The 15,674-nt window shown below is 42.1% G+C and overlaps 1 protein-coding gene across 4 annotated transcripts in view; it reads left to right on the top strand.

Moving 5' to 3' along the window:
• CATSPERE (catsper channel auxiliary subunit epsilon) overlaps nucleotides 1–15,674 on the top strand; it is a 192,117-nt gene that overhangs the window by 154,624 nt on the left and 21,819 nt on the right. For all 4 annotated transcript variants that reach the window (XR_013553113.2, XM_078440779.2, XM_078440780.2 and 1 more), the window contains 5 exons: nucleotides 263–315; nucleotides 2,405–2,455; nucleotides 2,869–2,902; nucleotides 2,970–3,049; nucleotides 12,354–12,453. Coding sequence is in view for 3 of the 4 variants with exons in the window: in XM_078440779.2 (XP_078296905.2) it covers nucleotides 263–315; nucleotides 2,405–2,455; nucleotides 2,869–2,902; nucleotides 2,970–3,049; nucleotides 12,354–12,453 (318 nt within the window). In the remaining variant the exon portion in view is untranslated. The remainder of the gene's footprint in view (nucleotides 1–262; nucleotides 316–2,404; nucleotides 2,456–2,868; nucleotides 2,903–2,969; nucleotides 3,050–12,353; nucleotides 12,454–15,674) is intronic.

Below are 15,674 nucleotides of genomic sequence, written 5' to 3'. Positions count from 1 at the left end.
CTCGTAAAAGATGAGATTGGGTCAGTTCTGTTGAGATACTGATGTCAAAAAAGCAGAGTACTAACCTTTGGGCAATGGTCTGGGCAACCGGAAGCAAAGAGAGAGAAAAAAAAATGTGATCAGAAAGAAGGAGTTAAACAGCACAGAACAGTATGATAAACCGTACATTTAAAAGGTTATTATTTCAAATCGAAAATGTAATTGCTTTTAGCTCATGAGAACCAGAACCTCTGATCTCACCACTTAAATTGTTTCATTTTAGGTGTTCCAAATAGCTGTTGGCTGTAATCCTCGTAAATACATTGCTGTTAAAGGGCAAGTATATTTGCATTTGACCTGTCTTACTCTTTGCATTTTAAAACAAATGGTGAACTACACGGTAATTACTGGTGGTGCTATTAGCCTGATGACTGACATGTTCTTTATGAAATCCAAAGTTGAATTGGCATTGGTGTCCAAAACTTGAATTGACAGTTTGTCCAAACCAAATTTGTGTGAACTTTTTGCCAAGTCAAACCTTACATCTGAATCGCACAAACAGATAAAAAGAATTAACCTCTTTCCCTATTACCAGCATTTTTCTCCGCTTTCCCTTTTAATAATCCAGTTCCCAGCTTTCACCATCACCTCTTCTCAGCTCTTCAGGCTCACTTCCCAGGGAAGGGAGAGGCAGAAACACTTAGGTCTACTTTCTGTCCTACTCAAATCAGTCATGATCTCATCTCTGTCGGAGAATCGCTTACATCCACATCAGAGAAGCCTCAGTTTCCTGCACCATTTCCAATGGGACATTATTTTAGAGCAAACCTCACAGAACCATCAGTGCTTCCTCCAGAGAACCCCAGGGTTCTCTAATTGATCTTACTGTGGTTCATGATGAAGCACGCTGGATTTTGTCATCCACTTGCCAAAGCTCTCTTCTGTGTGGGCGAGACTCGAGGTCAGCAAGCACAGTACGTTCAGCTGAGATAAAGGTGCACTTGAGACGAGAAGGTCTCCTGTGGTTAGGAGTGGGGGAGAGCGGGGGACCAGGGGCTCTTATGCAAGTCTATTTGTGAAACGACTTGCTCTCATCCAAACAATTGTCTATTCACCTGCCATTCCAATAACCTTTGGAGTGTGGAATTGTGATAATCGGTTGCTGGCTTGGTGATTAAGTATTCTTATTTAATTCAGCAAGGAATTTGCATTCTCCATAACTCCTGTTCCAGGAAACACGAAGGCTAACTGATTTATACAGCATAGAGCATCCTGCTTCTGGGATGGTCCACATCCTTGCTTCTTAGAGAATGGTCAGTGGACCAGCACTGGCATCATGGGGCATTATTAGAAATGCAGAATCTGTGACCTTCTCCCACTCCTGCTGAGACAGAACCTCTATTTTAACTAAATTTCCGGGAGATTAGCAAGAGCATTAAAATGTGAGAATAACTGCTGTCCTGTTTCCCAGGACTACTGCACACAGTAGCCGTGCCTGCAGATTTCTTTCTTCAGTGAAATGCAGCTTGAATCAGTCTGTTCTGGGAGGGTATACATGGCGATTGTCAGATAGCTGGTTGTTCACCAGACCTATCTGGAAAGCATGTTTGAAAAACATAGATTTCAGTACCTTATTCCAGGCCTCTTAGTCAATGACTAAGAATGACTGCAACCCGAAAAATGACCCTCCGATCTTAAATTCAGGATGTGATAGGCCTAAGGTTTTCACAGTCATGAAAGGAGACCTATGGAGTTCAAGGTGCCCATGACAGGAGAAATGTCCATGATGGAGGGCATCTCATGGGGTCTGTTTTGAGTTTCAGGGTGGGAGATGGTGTAGACTTCCAATATCTCTCTAAACACAGTGGTGATTTGAGTCACTCCCTTGCTGGAAGTAGCCAGCAAAAATGGTCAAATGAATAATTTAACTTACTGAAAATTTTATCACTTTATAGACCATGATAACCTTATGTCTGCATGAATCCTAACTGGAAATTATGTGAATCCTTAAAGTAGCTCCTTACCTGTACAACTGAGTCTCCAGTAACAATTAGGAGTCTGTGTTTAATATATATATACATATACATATATATATACATATATATATATGTATATATATATATATGGAAGAAAATAGTCCAAAGAAATTTATCTTATTTTGATAGATTTTCAATGAATTCTTCACATGTATCAAATATATATAAATCAATATCTTTCAAATTCTGATGTCCTCAGAAACATTTATGAAGCTAATTTTTTTAAATAGAAATGCGAGGGCCACACACCAACCCCAGGATTCTAATTCAGTAAGTGACAATTCTGTGATAGTCTCAAGTATGAGAATCACTGAGTTAAATGATTAAATGTCTGTTAAGTATATAAGGGATGATAATATTACAACTTCATTATGTTTTATTTTTTGTAGATTTAATAAAAAAGAATGTCTTCAGCATGATTTCTTTTACCATATTGAAAAGTAAGAAATAGTTTTAACATAGCACTGAGTCTTATATTAATATAACACCAATAATTTAGAATCCAGTAGTATTAATTCCTATTAACATCAATCTTTCCTAAAATATGCATTCATTGCTATGAATTTACCTCTAGGCACTGCTTTTGCTGCAACTCACAAATTTTGATAAGTTGTGTTTTCATTTTCATTTAGTTCAAAATGTTTTAAAATTTCTCTTAAGATTTCTTCTTTGACCCATGAGTTATTTAGAAGTGTGTTATTTAATCTCCACACATTTGGGGAGTATTTTGTAATTATGTTTATTTATGTAACTTTTGTAATACCTCCTTACCTGAACAAAGTAATGGTTTTGATTTTTAAGTTTGAAAAGAAGAAAGAAAAATAAGTAATGAAAAATGATTCTTTTTTTACAGGTCATATTTGAGGAATAAACCATCTAAAAACTTGGTAAGAAAACTATAATTTTATCAATCAGACAAATATAGAAAATACTAAATCATTTTTCCTTTTCTAGCGAGTAAAATATAATTGGAAAGAATATGGCTGCCCATTGAGACTTGATTTTCGAGAAAAGTTTCACCCTTTGGTTCAATTGTAAGTATATTCTTACTAAAATTTTTACTTACTTTGAAAGTTTCAAAATGAAAGTATGAAAACAAAGCTAATTAATTATGCACTTAATAATAAATATTTTTGAGCACCCAATATATGCAACTCTAGGTTTTCAATACTAGTTATACAAAGTTGGACTACCCATGGTGCTTGCCTGTTGAGAGAGCTTGTAATTTCACTGCTGAGACATAGTGGATAAGATAACTGAGGCTTTTCTCAGGCATGCAGGTGATCTCTTCACCCTTGCTTTATTCTCTCTATATCTCTCCCCAAGCTCTTACCAGCACCCCTGCCTGTTTGATAGGAATTACCTTCCCCGGGTGACATATGACTGTTCTGTTCATGGGCCAACAATAACTGAAAGGTTGGAAGGAAAGAAACTAGATTGCTGATAAGGGCTGGTACATTGGGGAGATTTCAAAAATATTATCTCTAACTTAATTCTTAAAAATAATATTTTATAATGAGAAGAAAATGCTATTAGGAAGGCTTTTGCATGTAGTTTTATATTACTTTGCTTGTATCTTTGATTTTATTCTTGATTGATGATTATAAGTAGGTTCCACACACAACATGGAGCTCAAAATCATGACCCTGAGATCAAGACCTGAGCTGATATCAAGAGTCTGACTCTTAACCAACTGAGTCACCCAGGGACCCCATGATTATAGCAGTTACACAGCTTGTTGCAAAACTTAAAATAGAAAAATATAAGAGCTAAATGACCCATTTCCTAATTTTTTTTTTTTTTTGCTATTATAAACAAAATGCTGGTGAATACCCACTTACATACATGTTTGGACACCAGTCCAGATATGCCATTAGGAAAAATTACTGGAAATGAAATTCTTATGTGTAAAATATCAAAATTTTAGTCAAGGTTTCCAGCTTTAGAGTTTACGGGACCTCTCAGGCTAGAGACAATTTCTGAGATCTCTCAGGTGGTAGGTATGACATAGTGAATCAGGTGCTCTGATTTAATTTTGCTATGGGAGCTGTCCTTATTGGGACCCAGAAGTCCTCTGCCATCATGTACTGCCCACCACTCCTCACCCATGGCAGTTCTAAGATTCTGTGCTGTGCCCTCTACATCATTGTCCTACAGTCCCTCTGTCCTGGGTCCTCTGAGCTATCAGGCTGTTCTGCTATCTTCTTAAGTTTTGTTCTTCTACACATCTAGTGATGCCACTGCTTTTCCTGAGAACCCTTGAAACCACTTCCACCACTGAGGCCTCATTTTTCTCTTTGTTTTGCTTTGTTTTTTAAGTTTTTATTTTAATTCCAGTTAGGTAACATATTGTTACATTAGTTTCAGGTGTACAATATAGTAAGTCAATAGTTCCATACATCACCCTGTGCTCATTATGACAAGTGCACTCCTTAATCCCCATCACCTATATCACCCATTCCCTCCACCCCCATACCCTCTGGTAGCCATCAGATTGTACTCTATAATTAGGAGTCTGTTTGTTGATTTGTCTCTCTCTCTTTTTTTCCCTTTCTCGTTTGTTTTGGTTTTTAAACTCTACATATCAGTGAAATTATATGGTATCTGTCTTTCTCTGATTGACTTATTTCAGTTAGCATTATACTCTCTAGTTCCATCCATGTCATTGCAAATGGCAAGAGTTCATTCTTTTTCATGGCTGAATAATACTCCATTTTGTACACACACACACAATGGAATATTACTCAGCCATCTAAAAGAATGAAATCTTGCCATTTTCAACAACATGGATGGAGCTAGAATGTATTATCCTAAGCAAAATAAGTCAATCAGAGAAAGACAAATATATGATTTCACTCATATGTGGAATTTAAGAAGCAAAACAAATGAACATATGGGAAGGTGGGGAGAGAAGAAATGGAAACAAACCATAAGAGACTTAATGATAGGGAACAAACTGAGGGTTGATGGAGGGAGGATGGTGGGAGATGGACTAGACGGGTGATAGGTACTAAGGAGGGCACTTGTTGTGATGAGCACTGGGTGTTGTATGTAAGTGAAGAATCACTAAATTCTACTTCTGAAACCAATATTGCACGGTATATTAACTAACTAAAATTTTTTTTAAATGAAGAAATAATGCTTGGTAGAATTCACCTGTGTAGCCATCTGGTCCTGGACTTCTGTTTTTGGGGGAATATTTTGATTACTGACTCAATTTCTTTGCTGATTATTCATCTGCTCAAATTTTCTATTTCCTCCTGTTTCAGTTTTGGTAGTTTGTACATTTCCAGGCATTTGTTCATTTCTTCTAGGTTGTCCAATTTTTTGCCGTTATGGTTTTTTCATAATATTCTCTTATAATTGTTTGTATTTCTGTGGTGTTGATTGTTATTTCTCCTCTCTTGTTTATGATTTTATTTATTTGGGTCCTTTCCTGCTCGCTTTCTCTCTCTCTCTCTCTCTCTCTCTCTCTCTCTCTCTTTGAGAAGTCTGGCCACAGGTTTTCCAATTTTATTGATTTTTTCAAAGAACCAGATTTTGGTTTCATTGAACTGTTCTATTGGTTTTTCAGTTTCTATAACACTTATTTATGCTCTAACCTTTATTATTTCCTTTCTTCTGCTGGTTTAAGGTTTTGTTGTCTTATTCTAGCTTATTTAGGTGCAAGGTTAGGTTGTTTATTTGAGATTTTTCTTGCTTCTTGAAGTAGGCCTATATTGGTATATACTTCCCTCTTAGGACCACTTTTGCTGCATCCCAGAGGTTTTCAGCCATTGTGTTTTCATTGTCATATGTTTCCATGTACTTTTTTATTTTTTCTTTGATTTCTTGTTGACCCACTCATTGTTTAGTAGCATGTTCTTTAACCTCCATATATTGTGCTCTTTCCAGATTTTTTCTTGTGGTTGACTCCTAGTTTCATAGCATTGTGGTCAGAAAAGATGCATGTATGACTTCAATTTCTTGAATTTGTTAAGATTTGTTTTATGGCTTAATATGTGATCTATTCTGCAGAATGTTCTGAGTGCACTTGAAAAGAATGTGTATTCTGCTGTTTTAGGATGGAAGGTCCTGAATATATCTGTTAAATCCATGTGGTCCAGTGTGTCATTCAGAGCCATTGTTTCCTTGTTGATGTCCTATATAGATGATCTGTCCATGGATGTAAGTGGGTTGTTAAAGTCCCCTACTATTATTGTATTATTATCAATTAGTTCCTTTATGTTTGTTATTAACTTTTTTATCCATTTGGGTGCTTTGATGTTTGGTGCATAAATATTTACAATTGTTGTATCTTCTTGTATTGTCCCCTTTATTATTATATAGTATCCTTCTTTGTCTCTTGTTACAGTCTTTGTTTAAAGTCTAGTTTTTCCAATAAAAGTATTGCTAGTCCAGCTTTCTTTTGATGTCCATTTGCATGATAAATGTTTCTCCATCCCCTCACTTTCAATCTGCAGGTGTCTTTTGGTCTAAAATGAGTCTCTTGTAAGCAACATATAGATAGCTCTTGTTTTGTTTTTGGTGGGTTTTTTTAAGTTTATTTATTTTGAGAGAGAGAGTGAGCACGTAAACAGGGGAGGAGCAGAGAGAGAATCCCAAGAAGGCTTAATGCTGTCAATGCAGAGCCCAACATGGGGCTCGATCTCACAAACTGTGAGATCATGACCTGAGCAGAAATCAATAGTCAGGCACTTAACTGACTGAGCCACCCAGGTGCCCCCAAAATGAGTCTTGTTTTTTTGTCCTTTCTGTCACCCTATGTCTTTTGATTAGAGTGTTTAATCCATTCAAAGTAATTATTGATGGGTATAAACTGACTGCCATTTTATCACTTGGTTTATTACTTAGCTGTTTCTGAAGATTTTCTCTGATCCTTTCTTGTCTTTCTCTCACGTTTTGTTGATTTTCTTTAGTGATATATTTGCATTTCTTTCTCTTTAGTCTTTGCATACTTATTAACAGTTTTTGGTATATGGTTACCATCAGGTTTGTATATAACCTCATCTGCATGCAGCAGTCTATATTAAGTTCGTGGTCATTTAAGTTTGAAACCACTCTTTTTGCCTCTTGTACCTATATTTTAGGTATATGTTATTATGTTTTACATCATTTTTTGTGTGAGTTCCTTGACTGACTTTTTTTTTTTTTACAGAATTACTCATTTCTTTTGTGTTCCTTACCTCTCTTGTTTTCTATATTTAGTAGCAGAGTCTGTTCTACCAGTCTTCAGATAACTCTCTGGCTTATTGATTTGGATGTGGGTGATGTCTAGTTGAAAATGTGGGATGGGATGAGTTCAGGGTCCTCCTATTATGCCATCTTCCCAGGCTCCTTGTTTTTTTTGTTTTTTGTTTAATGTAGTACCTAATCCCCCAGTGGTACATAATCTTAATGTTCTCTCCCAGAGAAGTGTACTCTTCAATTCATTATTATTAAACATCTTTGAACATTTTACTCTGGTAGGCAATGGGAATTCAAAGATAAATAAGATAGGATTTCTGTTCCCAGGGCTCAAGAGCCTGATGAATTAGATAAACATATGATCTGATATGGAATAATAAAAAGGAAACTCAAAAGAAAAGAATCCAACCCAGCTGCAGAAGGGAGATGGGCTTTGGGAAATATTTCCAGAATAACTTGCATTTGAGCTAGTCACTGAGTCTTAAAGGATAATGAATATTTAGCTGAAGGCAGGGAGGGAAAAAGAGAAGTGGGGAAGGTGATAATGGACTCCACCAGGGAGCCTTTCAAGAAAAAATGATGGTGAGGAAGAAAATGCACAGTTCCAACAGTAAAATGCTGTTGGGGTATTAAGTGAGGCAGTAAGTGTCAAGCCAAGAGGCCGGGAAACTAGCTAGGTGGAGTCTACCTTGTGAAAGACTTTCTGTCCATTCTATGGTAGAGTGGCATGATCAAATATGTGCCTTAACTAGTTCTCTCTGGGAGAAGTGTAGAAGATGACCTTCAGGAAAGCAAGTCTAAGTAGGGAGACCAGGTAGTAAACTATATTGGTAGTACCAATGGAGGAAAATTGGTACTCCAGTTGGTACTTCCAATGGTAGTTCCATGGAGGAAAAAAACAAGTGATTAAAATAGCAGCAAGGACAAAGAAGAGGAATTGATTGATAATTGATAGAAGAAAAGAGAGAATGAGGAAGACGAATGAGTCCCAGTGACCTCAATTAGAAGAGGTCTCCACAAACTTCTACCACCTTACCTACTCATCTGCAAACATCCATCCCCTTGAACTCTGTCTGTCTTCCTATCATCATAGGTGAACTATATGTACATGTAAGGCCTCTCTCTCCATCTGTGAACTGGATCCCCACCTGCTTTCCTAATTCAGAACACTGCTTCCGAAACTGCCCCCTCCTTCTCCGGCATCATCGACTTTTCCCTCTTGACTGTATCATCAAAGAAACCTGCAGTTCTAATGTCATCAGAAACAAAAACACAACAAGACCCTCCCTTGACCCCACTACCTCTTCAGCTACCATACTCACCGTGACTAACTCTCCTCCTCTTCCCCAACCCCTCTCAGTGAGGATTCTACCAGCACCACACCACTGGCACTGCTGGCTAGTGTCACCGGTGGCCTCCATATTGGTACACCCAGTGCTCAGCCCACAGGACTCACCCTACCTGACCTCGTTGGCAAGAATTGCATAGCTGGTCACTCTCTCCCAATTGAAACGTTTTCTTCACTTGGCTTCACATTCTCCTACTCTTCCTGCTACCTCGCGGTATCTTACCATAAACCGAGTGCAAAGGACGCGTGGTGGAAATGTGTGCTTATGGTGTCTTTATGTACAGATTTTTCAAATTGTGGTAAAATACACATAACAAAACATAGTGAACATTTGGATGTATACGTTGTATGGTCAGCCAGTGCAATACTGCTCAGCAGTGAAAATGAATGACTAAGATGGTTGTAAGAGGGAATCGGACAGTTAGCCACGAAGCTCGGGTTGGGTAGGGAAGGAAGAGTAGCCGGGAGGGAGCTGCTGATGAGGAAAAGAGATCAAGAGACTGGAAACTTCTATGGATTCATCTCAAAACCTAATATTGAATGTCGGGGGGGGGGGGGGGGAGGAAGTTGCCAAAATATACTTGCAGTGTAACCTCATGTATGCATATTTGCAAACCCACAAAGCAACACTATATATGATTTATGGATATATTTATGTATAAGTAAAGTTTAAAACCTGGATGGGAATGATATATAACAACTTTCACATTATTCTCTGTGTTCTGCATGTTTGAAATATTTTCTAATTAAAATGAAATAAGCTATAGGAGCCAAGTCCATGAAGAAAACTGGGGAAGTAGCATCAAAGGCCCAGGTGGCAATGTTGAAAGAAGAATAATTCATCCTCTGAGACTTGGGGGGAAGGAGTAAAAAAAATTTTTTTATTTTTATTTTTGATGTTTATTTATTTTTGAGAGAGATAGAGACAGAGTGCAAGAGGGGAAGGACCAGAGAGGGGGAGACACAGAATCCGAAGCAGGCTCCAGGCCCCAAGGTGTCAGCACAGAGCCTGATGTGGGGCTCGAACTCACAGACTGTGAGATCATGACCTGAGCCAAAGTCGGACGCTTAACCGACTGAGCCACCCAGGCGCCCCGGAAGGAGTAAAATTAAATGTAGAAAGTGACTGGTTTGGAAATAGGAGTGTGGGAGTGAAGAGAAGTCATGTCTGACAGCCTCAATTTACTTCCATGAAAGAGAAAGGACGCTGTGTAAACGGGGCGCCCTGAGGGGTTGAGGAGGGGCTTTGAGGACGATGTCAGGGGTCACCGAGGGTAATGTGAGAAGATCTGGCTAAGGCGACCCATAGAAAGATGATCAGACAACACCGAAGGCACAATTGAGTTGACGCCACAAGTGGGTTCAATCCCACATATTTGAATTTCTCGAGTGACATGTGCCTGAATGCGGAAGGCACAGTGTGACGTCCAAGACTGGGGTGAGATGTTGGAGGCAGGGCCAGAACAAGTGAATCCAGGATGCTGGGCAGGGAGGAAACTGCCTGGAGGAGGAAAGCAGAGAGGGGTCAGGATTGGAAGTCTGGTGAGGTCAAGGGGCAGATGAGAGTCTGCGAGGGGTGAAGGAGGCGGGGCCAGAGAGCAGACAGAAGCAAACCCTACTTTGGACCACGTGGCTGCACGTTTGTCTTGGGGTTACTTATTTACGTGCCTGGGCACCAGGACTCACTTGATAGAGCATGCTGCTTCCAATTCATTCTCCTGGGATAATTAACCCAGCTATTAAAGCACCACAAAACAGAAAATAAAAGACATGATACCGTGGGCTATCTGAGTGGCCGTGCAGGACTGAAAACATATGCATCCAGTGGATCCGCGGAGAGGTCTCTCCTTCCGAATTCCAAAAGGGGAACTGTCACAGTGAAGTTACAAGTTGTAGGGAAGTTAGTTGCCAAGTAAAGACATTTCCGAATTTCTCAGGTTTCATTGGTATCATATCTTATTAATGAACATAAGCCATGCTTACACGGGGAAGTATTTTTGTCCCATATGCTCGATGAAATCAATAAAACATCATCAAGGAGCATTATAAACCCGGGAAATATGGGGTCATGTAATTTATCCTTATTGCCACTAGATGACGCTATAGCTTATTGGTTTTGTGAGTGTCAAACGACGTCTGCTCCCAGTTCAAGGAAAATCTTTTTTCTGAATTCAAATAAAAGGTATGGCTTTACAATTAGTCCTTAATAATTCAAGAATGTGATGGTTTTCAGAAGATGCAAACAAGCTGCACCTTCCGAATCTCCTAGAATGAGAGCTTTGCTAAAGCCTGGCCCAAATCTCCAAAACTGCATACCACATTAAATGTGTCACACACTTGTGTGCATTTTCCTGTGGAAGGAACTTTAGAGTTTAGAGTTCTCTGTGACCTTCCTCCTGTGCTGGGAAACAAGTCGACCACCACTACTCTAACCCCTAGCTAATCACACCTGAGTTCATGTCTTCATGGTTCCTAAAAATGAATTAAGATGAAAATAAAGTAGCTTCTTCAGATACCACTTTCTGATACATAAAAATCCCCTGCCCTGCTTGTGAATGGGACAACAGCTGGTTTTTCTAAGAATGGATGGTGTCAGGTTGTAGGACATACGGAGAGCCAGGTAGAGCGACCCGTGAAGTCAGGCAGAGTTGCGGGCAGTGGGTAGAGAAACACTGTCAAGGACCCTTGATCTTTTACGGATAAACACAGAGAGGGGAAGCAAGAGAAAATATCAGACACTGGGGCAAGAGTCCCAGAGTCAGAGCCGAGAAGCAAGCGCCTGAACCAAAGTCCTAAGTGAAATTTTCATCCTGGGGGATGTGGTGGGGGACATTCCCATTCAGAAAAACGGTCACTGACTGATGGAGAAGGAAGATGTGACCATGTTTAAAATGGCAGCAAGGTCTGGTACACACCAGTAACTTCACCAGTAACTGAACCTGAACTTTGGTCTCAAGCCCCTGTTTCCATATGGTACCAAAAAAAAAAAAAAAACCAAAAAAACAATAATCATCTTAACAATTTGAAGGAACATCCCTTTTGAAACACACTGAATTTGGGGTGAATACTCTAAGCTCAATGGGGCTTATGTCTCCAGTGCTGGCATCTGGGGGGTGGGCAACCTGTCCATGCTCAACTGTCTGCTGGGGTCTGCTGTGGGTAGAAGTCATCACGAGCTCTCTGGGCATGGGCCATGCATGACTGTGGCTCCTGGGAGCTGGTGACCACTTCTATCTCTCGGCCCCATGAGAGGTCTCACTGCTGCTGCCTGTCCTCTGACACTCAGCCCTGTCCTCCAGCCGGGTCCTCCCGGAAGATCCAGAACATCTGCTCTCCTAGTGATTCCGTGCTTTAATTCGCTGGCATGCAACAGTCACCCAAAGAATTCATGTGGATTCAATTACACCAGGGGACCTTTGCTGTGCCCTTCCTCCTTCATCCCTGCAGTCTTTTTCCCTGTGACCAGCCAGCACGGCAGGGCCTCACCTCCTCACTATGTGGTTCACATCAAACTGAAGAGCACTTAGGGCTCTGACTATTGAAAAGGTGACATCATTCTGCTTTGTCACTATGAGGCTGATTTTGAGAGGTGAAGGAAACCTGTATAGTAGGTACAGTTGTTATTTTACAGATAAGTGAGGATGTCGAGGCTTCCAGAAAATAAGTCACCTCCCCGGGGCTGCAAGGCTGGCTGTTCAGGGATAAACACAGGACTGAAACGGAAACCCACCAGACAAGAAAGCTGCCACTCTTAACCCCTGTCCTCTACCCTCAACTATTGTTGTGCTTGTTGTCTCACGCAGATACAATGAAAATGGCTATGTTGAAGATGTGGAAGTCAATTTCATTGTGTGGGAAATACACGGCAGGAACGACTACAGCTTTAATAATACCATGAAGAAGGTATGGCGTCTTTGAGTTGAAACAGACCTGAATGCGCAGGTAGACCTGTCGTCCTGTTTTAAATCTGTATATAAATTATCTAAGGGAAATAGAACCTGTAACACATGGGTAGAAAACACACACGACCTGTGTATTAAATTTTGTGAATACTGAAATTCATTCACAGGGAAAGAAGCCCTGGTCATAGTCACAGACTTAGGGGTGCCTGGGTGGCTCAGTTGGTTGAGTGTCCAACTCATAATTTCAGCTCCAGGTCATGATCCCAGGGCCATGGGATCGAGCCCTGCATGGGCTCCGCACTGGGTGTGGTGCCTGCTTGAGATTCTCTCTTCCTCCTGTCCCTCTGACCCACTCAAGCCCTCACCCACTCTCTCAGGGTGAGATGAGATGAGATGAGATGAGATGAGATGAGATGAGATGAGATACTCAGCCTCCTTGGTGACAACCCTCTCACTTTGCAGGCCTTGGCAGGAAGACCTTACCCCTCCTGGCCACCACACTTTACTCCCCTATGTGGCCTTCTACCCTTAGGGCCTCCCATCACAATGGAGCCTCCCCAGAAGTCACCAGCATTGATTCCTGCTTTTCCCCAGAGATCTCAAGCTCAAAGGCAGGGATGACTCCTTCCAAAGGAACTTTCTCATCTGTCAGAGACCTTAATTCTCCAAGAAGGAGAACCCACCCAGATAGCAGCCAAGAGACAATGAGTTCCGCCTGCTACCCCTCCAGAATGTCGCAAGAACAAACTGTCTTTCAATTATGTGGCCAAACAAATCCATCCCACCATGTTCCTCCTACACTTGTCCAGCACCCAAAATGTGATTCCTTCCCAACTACCCTCTCCCCACAGTCTCATCCCTAAACTATTCCATTCTTCTTATACCTGGGTCCAGATTCCCTGGCCCCCATTCCTCTCCACCTTCTCAAACCTTTCTAATATACCCTGGAGTTAAATGCCCCTTGACCCTTCTTCAGTAGACATTCCTCAGAGAATATAATTTTCCCTGTTTTTCTCTCAAACCAAGGGTTCTCTTTCTCTCTCCCCAAAGTACTTCAGGGTAAGCTGCGGAACTAAAGCCCTCCCTAATCCACAGTATCATGGCCAGATCAATAATCCCCTCACCCTAATTCAAGTGTCATTTGTTTAAGGCCCCTGTCATCCAGGTGTCACATACCCCATCCCTGGCTGTTGCTGTCATTTGCTCAGAACTTGGTGAGTGTTCCTCATGGCCTAAAAGCAGTCACAGTTGACTCCTGACTGTGGCCAGCCATCACATGGGGCTATTGCTGGGGAGAAGCTTTCTAAATGGGGATGACGTTTCCCAGCCCTGTTTGTGTCTGGGTGGGGCCACATGACTGGTTCTCACCTCCGGGGAATGAGCAGAAGCGATATGTGTCACGTGCAGGCTGAAGTGCTAAAGAAGGGGTCGCATGAACCTCCATGCGTCCGACCTTCCTCCACATGTCAGTCTATTGCAGCAACAATTAAAGACGGAATAGATACAAGCTGGGTAAGAAGGGACCGGTGAAGGGAACCTTCAAAGAGCCACTAGACAGAAAAGCCACTCCACTGCTTGAGAAGAGTCATCCATAGGAACCCTCTCACCAGGGGCATCTGCACCGGACTGTGTGTGAGCAGGAATTGAACTTGAATGCGTAAAGGCCCTGAGGGTTGGGGTTTATTGCAGCACAGCTGAGCCTGCCTTGACCAATGCCAGTCCCCTTGTTATAATTACATTTACATTCAAACACTCCAGGGGCGCCTGGGTGGCTCAGTCGGTTAAACGTCCAACTCTTAATTTCAGCTCAGGTTATGATCTCATAGCTTCATGAGATCAAGCCCCACATTGGGCTCTGTGCTGGCAGCGTGGAGCCTGCTTGAGATTCTCCTTCTCTCTCTGCCTCTTCCCTGTTTGCACTCTGTCTCTTTTTCTCAAAAATAAATAATAAATGAAAAACTTAGTAGATAGATTTGGAAGATGGCAGCGTAGGAGGACGCTGGGCTCACCTCATCCTGCTGATCACTTAGATTCCACCCACACCTGCCTAAATCACCCAGAAAACGGCCAGAAGACTAGCAGAACGGAGTCTCCGGAGCCAAGTGTAGACAAGAGGCCCATGGAAGAGGGTAGGAAGGGAGGAGAGGTGGTGCGTGCTGCACAGACTGGTGGGAGGAAACCGGGGCGGTAGAGGGGCAGCCCGCCTGGCAAGGCAGAGCCACTGAGACTGGCTGGCAAAAGCGGAGGGGCCGGACTGCATGGGTTCTGACAGCCAGTGGGACTTAACATCTGGAATGTTAAAAGTCAACAGCTCTGCTCAGAGAGCGGGAGGGTGAGAGGACACCAGGAGGGAGAGGTGTTGAGCCCTGGAAGGCAGAGCTCAGCTCGGCGGGGAACAAAGGCACTGGCCAGCACCATCTCCCTCTCCCATCCCCCAGCCGAAATCCCAAAGGGAACCAGTTCCCGAACTGCTTGCACCGTGAAAACACCCAACGACAGTGCTTCTGTGGATCCATCCCTCCGACGGGTCTGCCTCCCTCCTGGTGCTTCAGGGACCCTCCCGCAGGGGACCACCAAAGGCAAAGCGAGCTGAGCCTGCCCCTCCCGCCCCTGTGCATGTTGCGGATCCACCTCGGCTAATACGCCGTATCCCATAGAAGCAGCACCACAGGCCTGGCAGTGTGCAAGTAGCTCAGACAGGGGCCACACCACTCCACAGTGAGTCCTGCCCCTGGGAGGCGGGAAGATAAGGTACACACCAGTCTGACGGTAGCCCCAGCAGTGAGCTGGGTACAGATGTTGGGTCTGACTGCGGCCCCACCCACCAACACAAGTTACTCCAGACAGCACAGCGGAAGTGCCCTGCAGTTGGGCGCCACCCCAGGGACTACCCAAAATGACAAAACGGAAGAATTCTCCTCAAGAGAAACTCCAGGAAGTAGCAACAGCTAACAAATTGATCAAAAACAATTTAGGCAATATAACGGAACAAGAATTTACAATAAGAGTTGAAAAATTAATTGCTGGGCTTGAAAAAAGTAGAGATGACAGCAGAGAATCTATTGCTACTGAGATCAAGAGACTGAGAAATAGTCATGAGGAGCTAAAAAATGCTATAAATGAGGTGCAAAATAAAATGGAGGCGACCGCAGCTCGGATTGAAGAGGCAGAGGACAGAATAGGTGAATTAGAAGATAAAATTATGGAAAAAGAGGAAGCTGA

The sequence above is a fragment of the Panthera onca genome, chromosome F1 (assembly GCF_046562875.1).
Source record: "Panthera onca isolate mPanOnc1 chromosome F1, mPanOnc1 haplotype 2, whole genome shotgun sequence".
Classification (NCBI taxonomy): Eukaryota; Metazoa; Chordata; class Mammalia; order Carnivora; family Felidae; genus Panthera; species Panthera onca.
The sequence above is the reverse complement of the archived record's forward strand: the minus strand, read 5'-3'. Positions and strand labels throughout refer to the sequence as shown.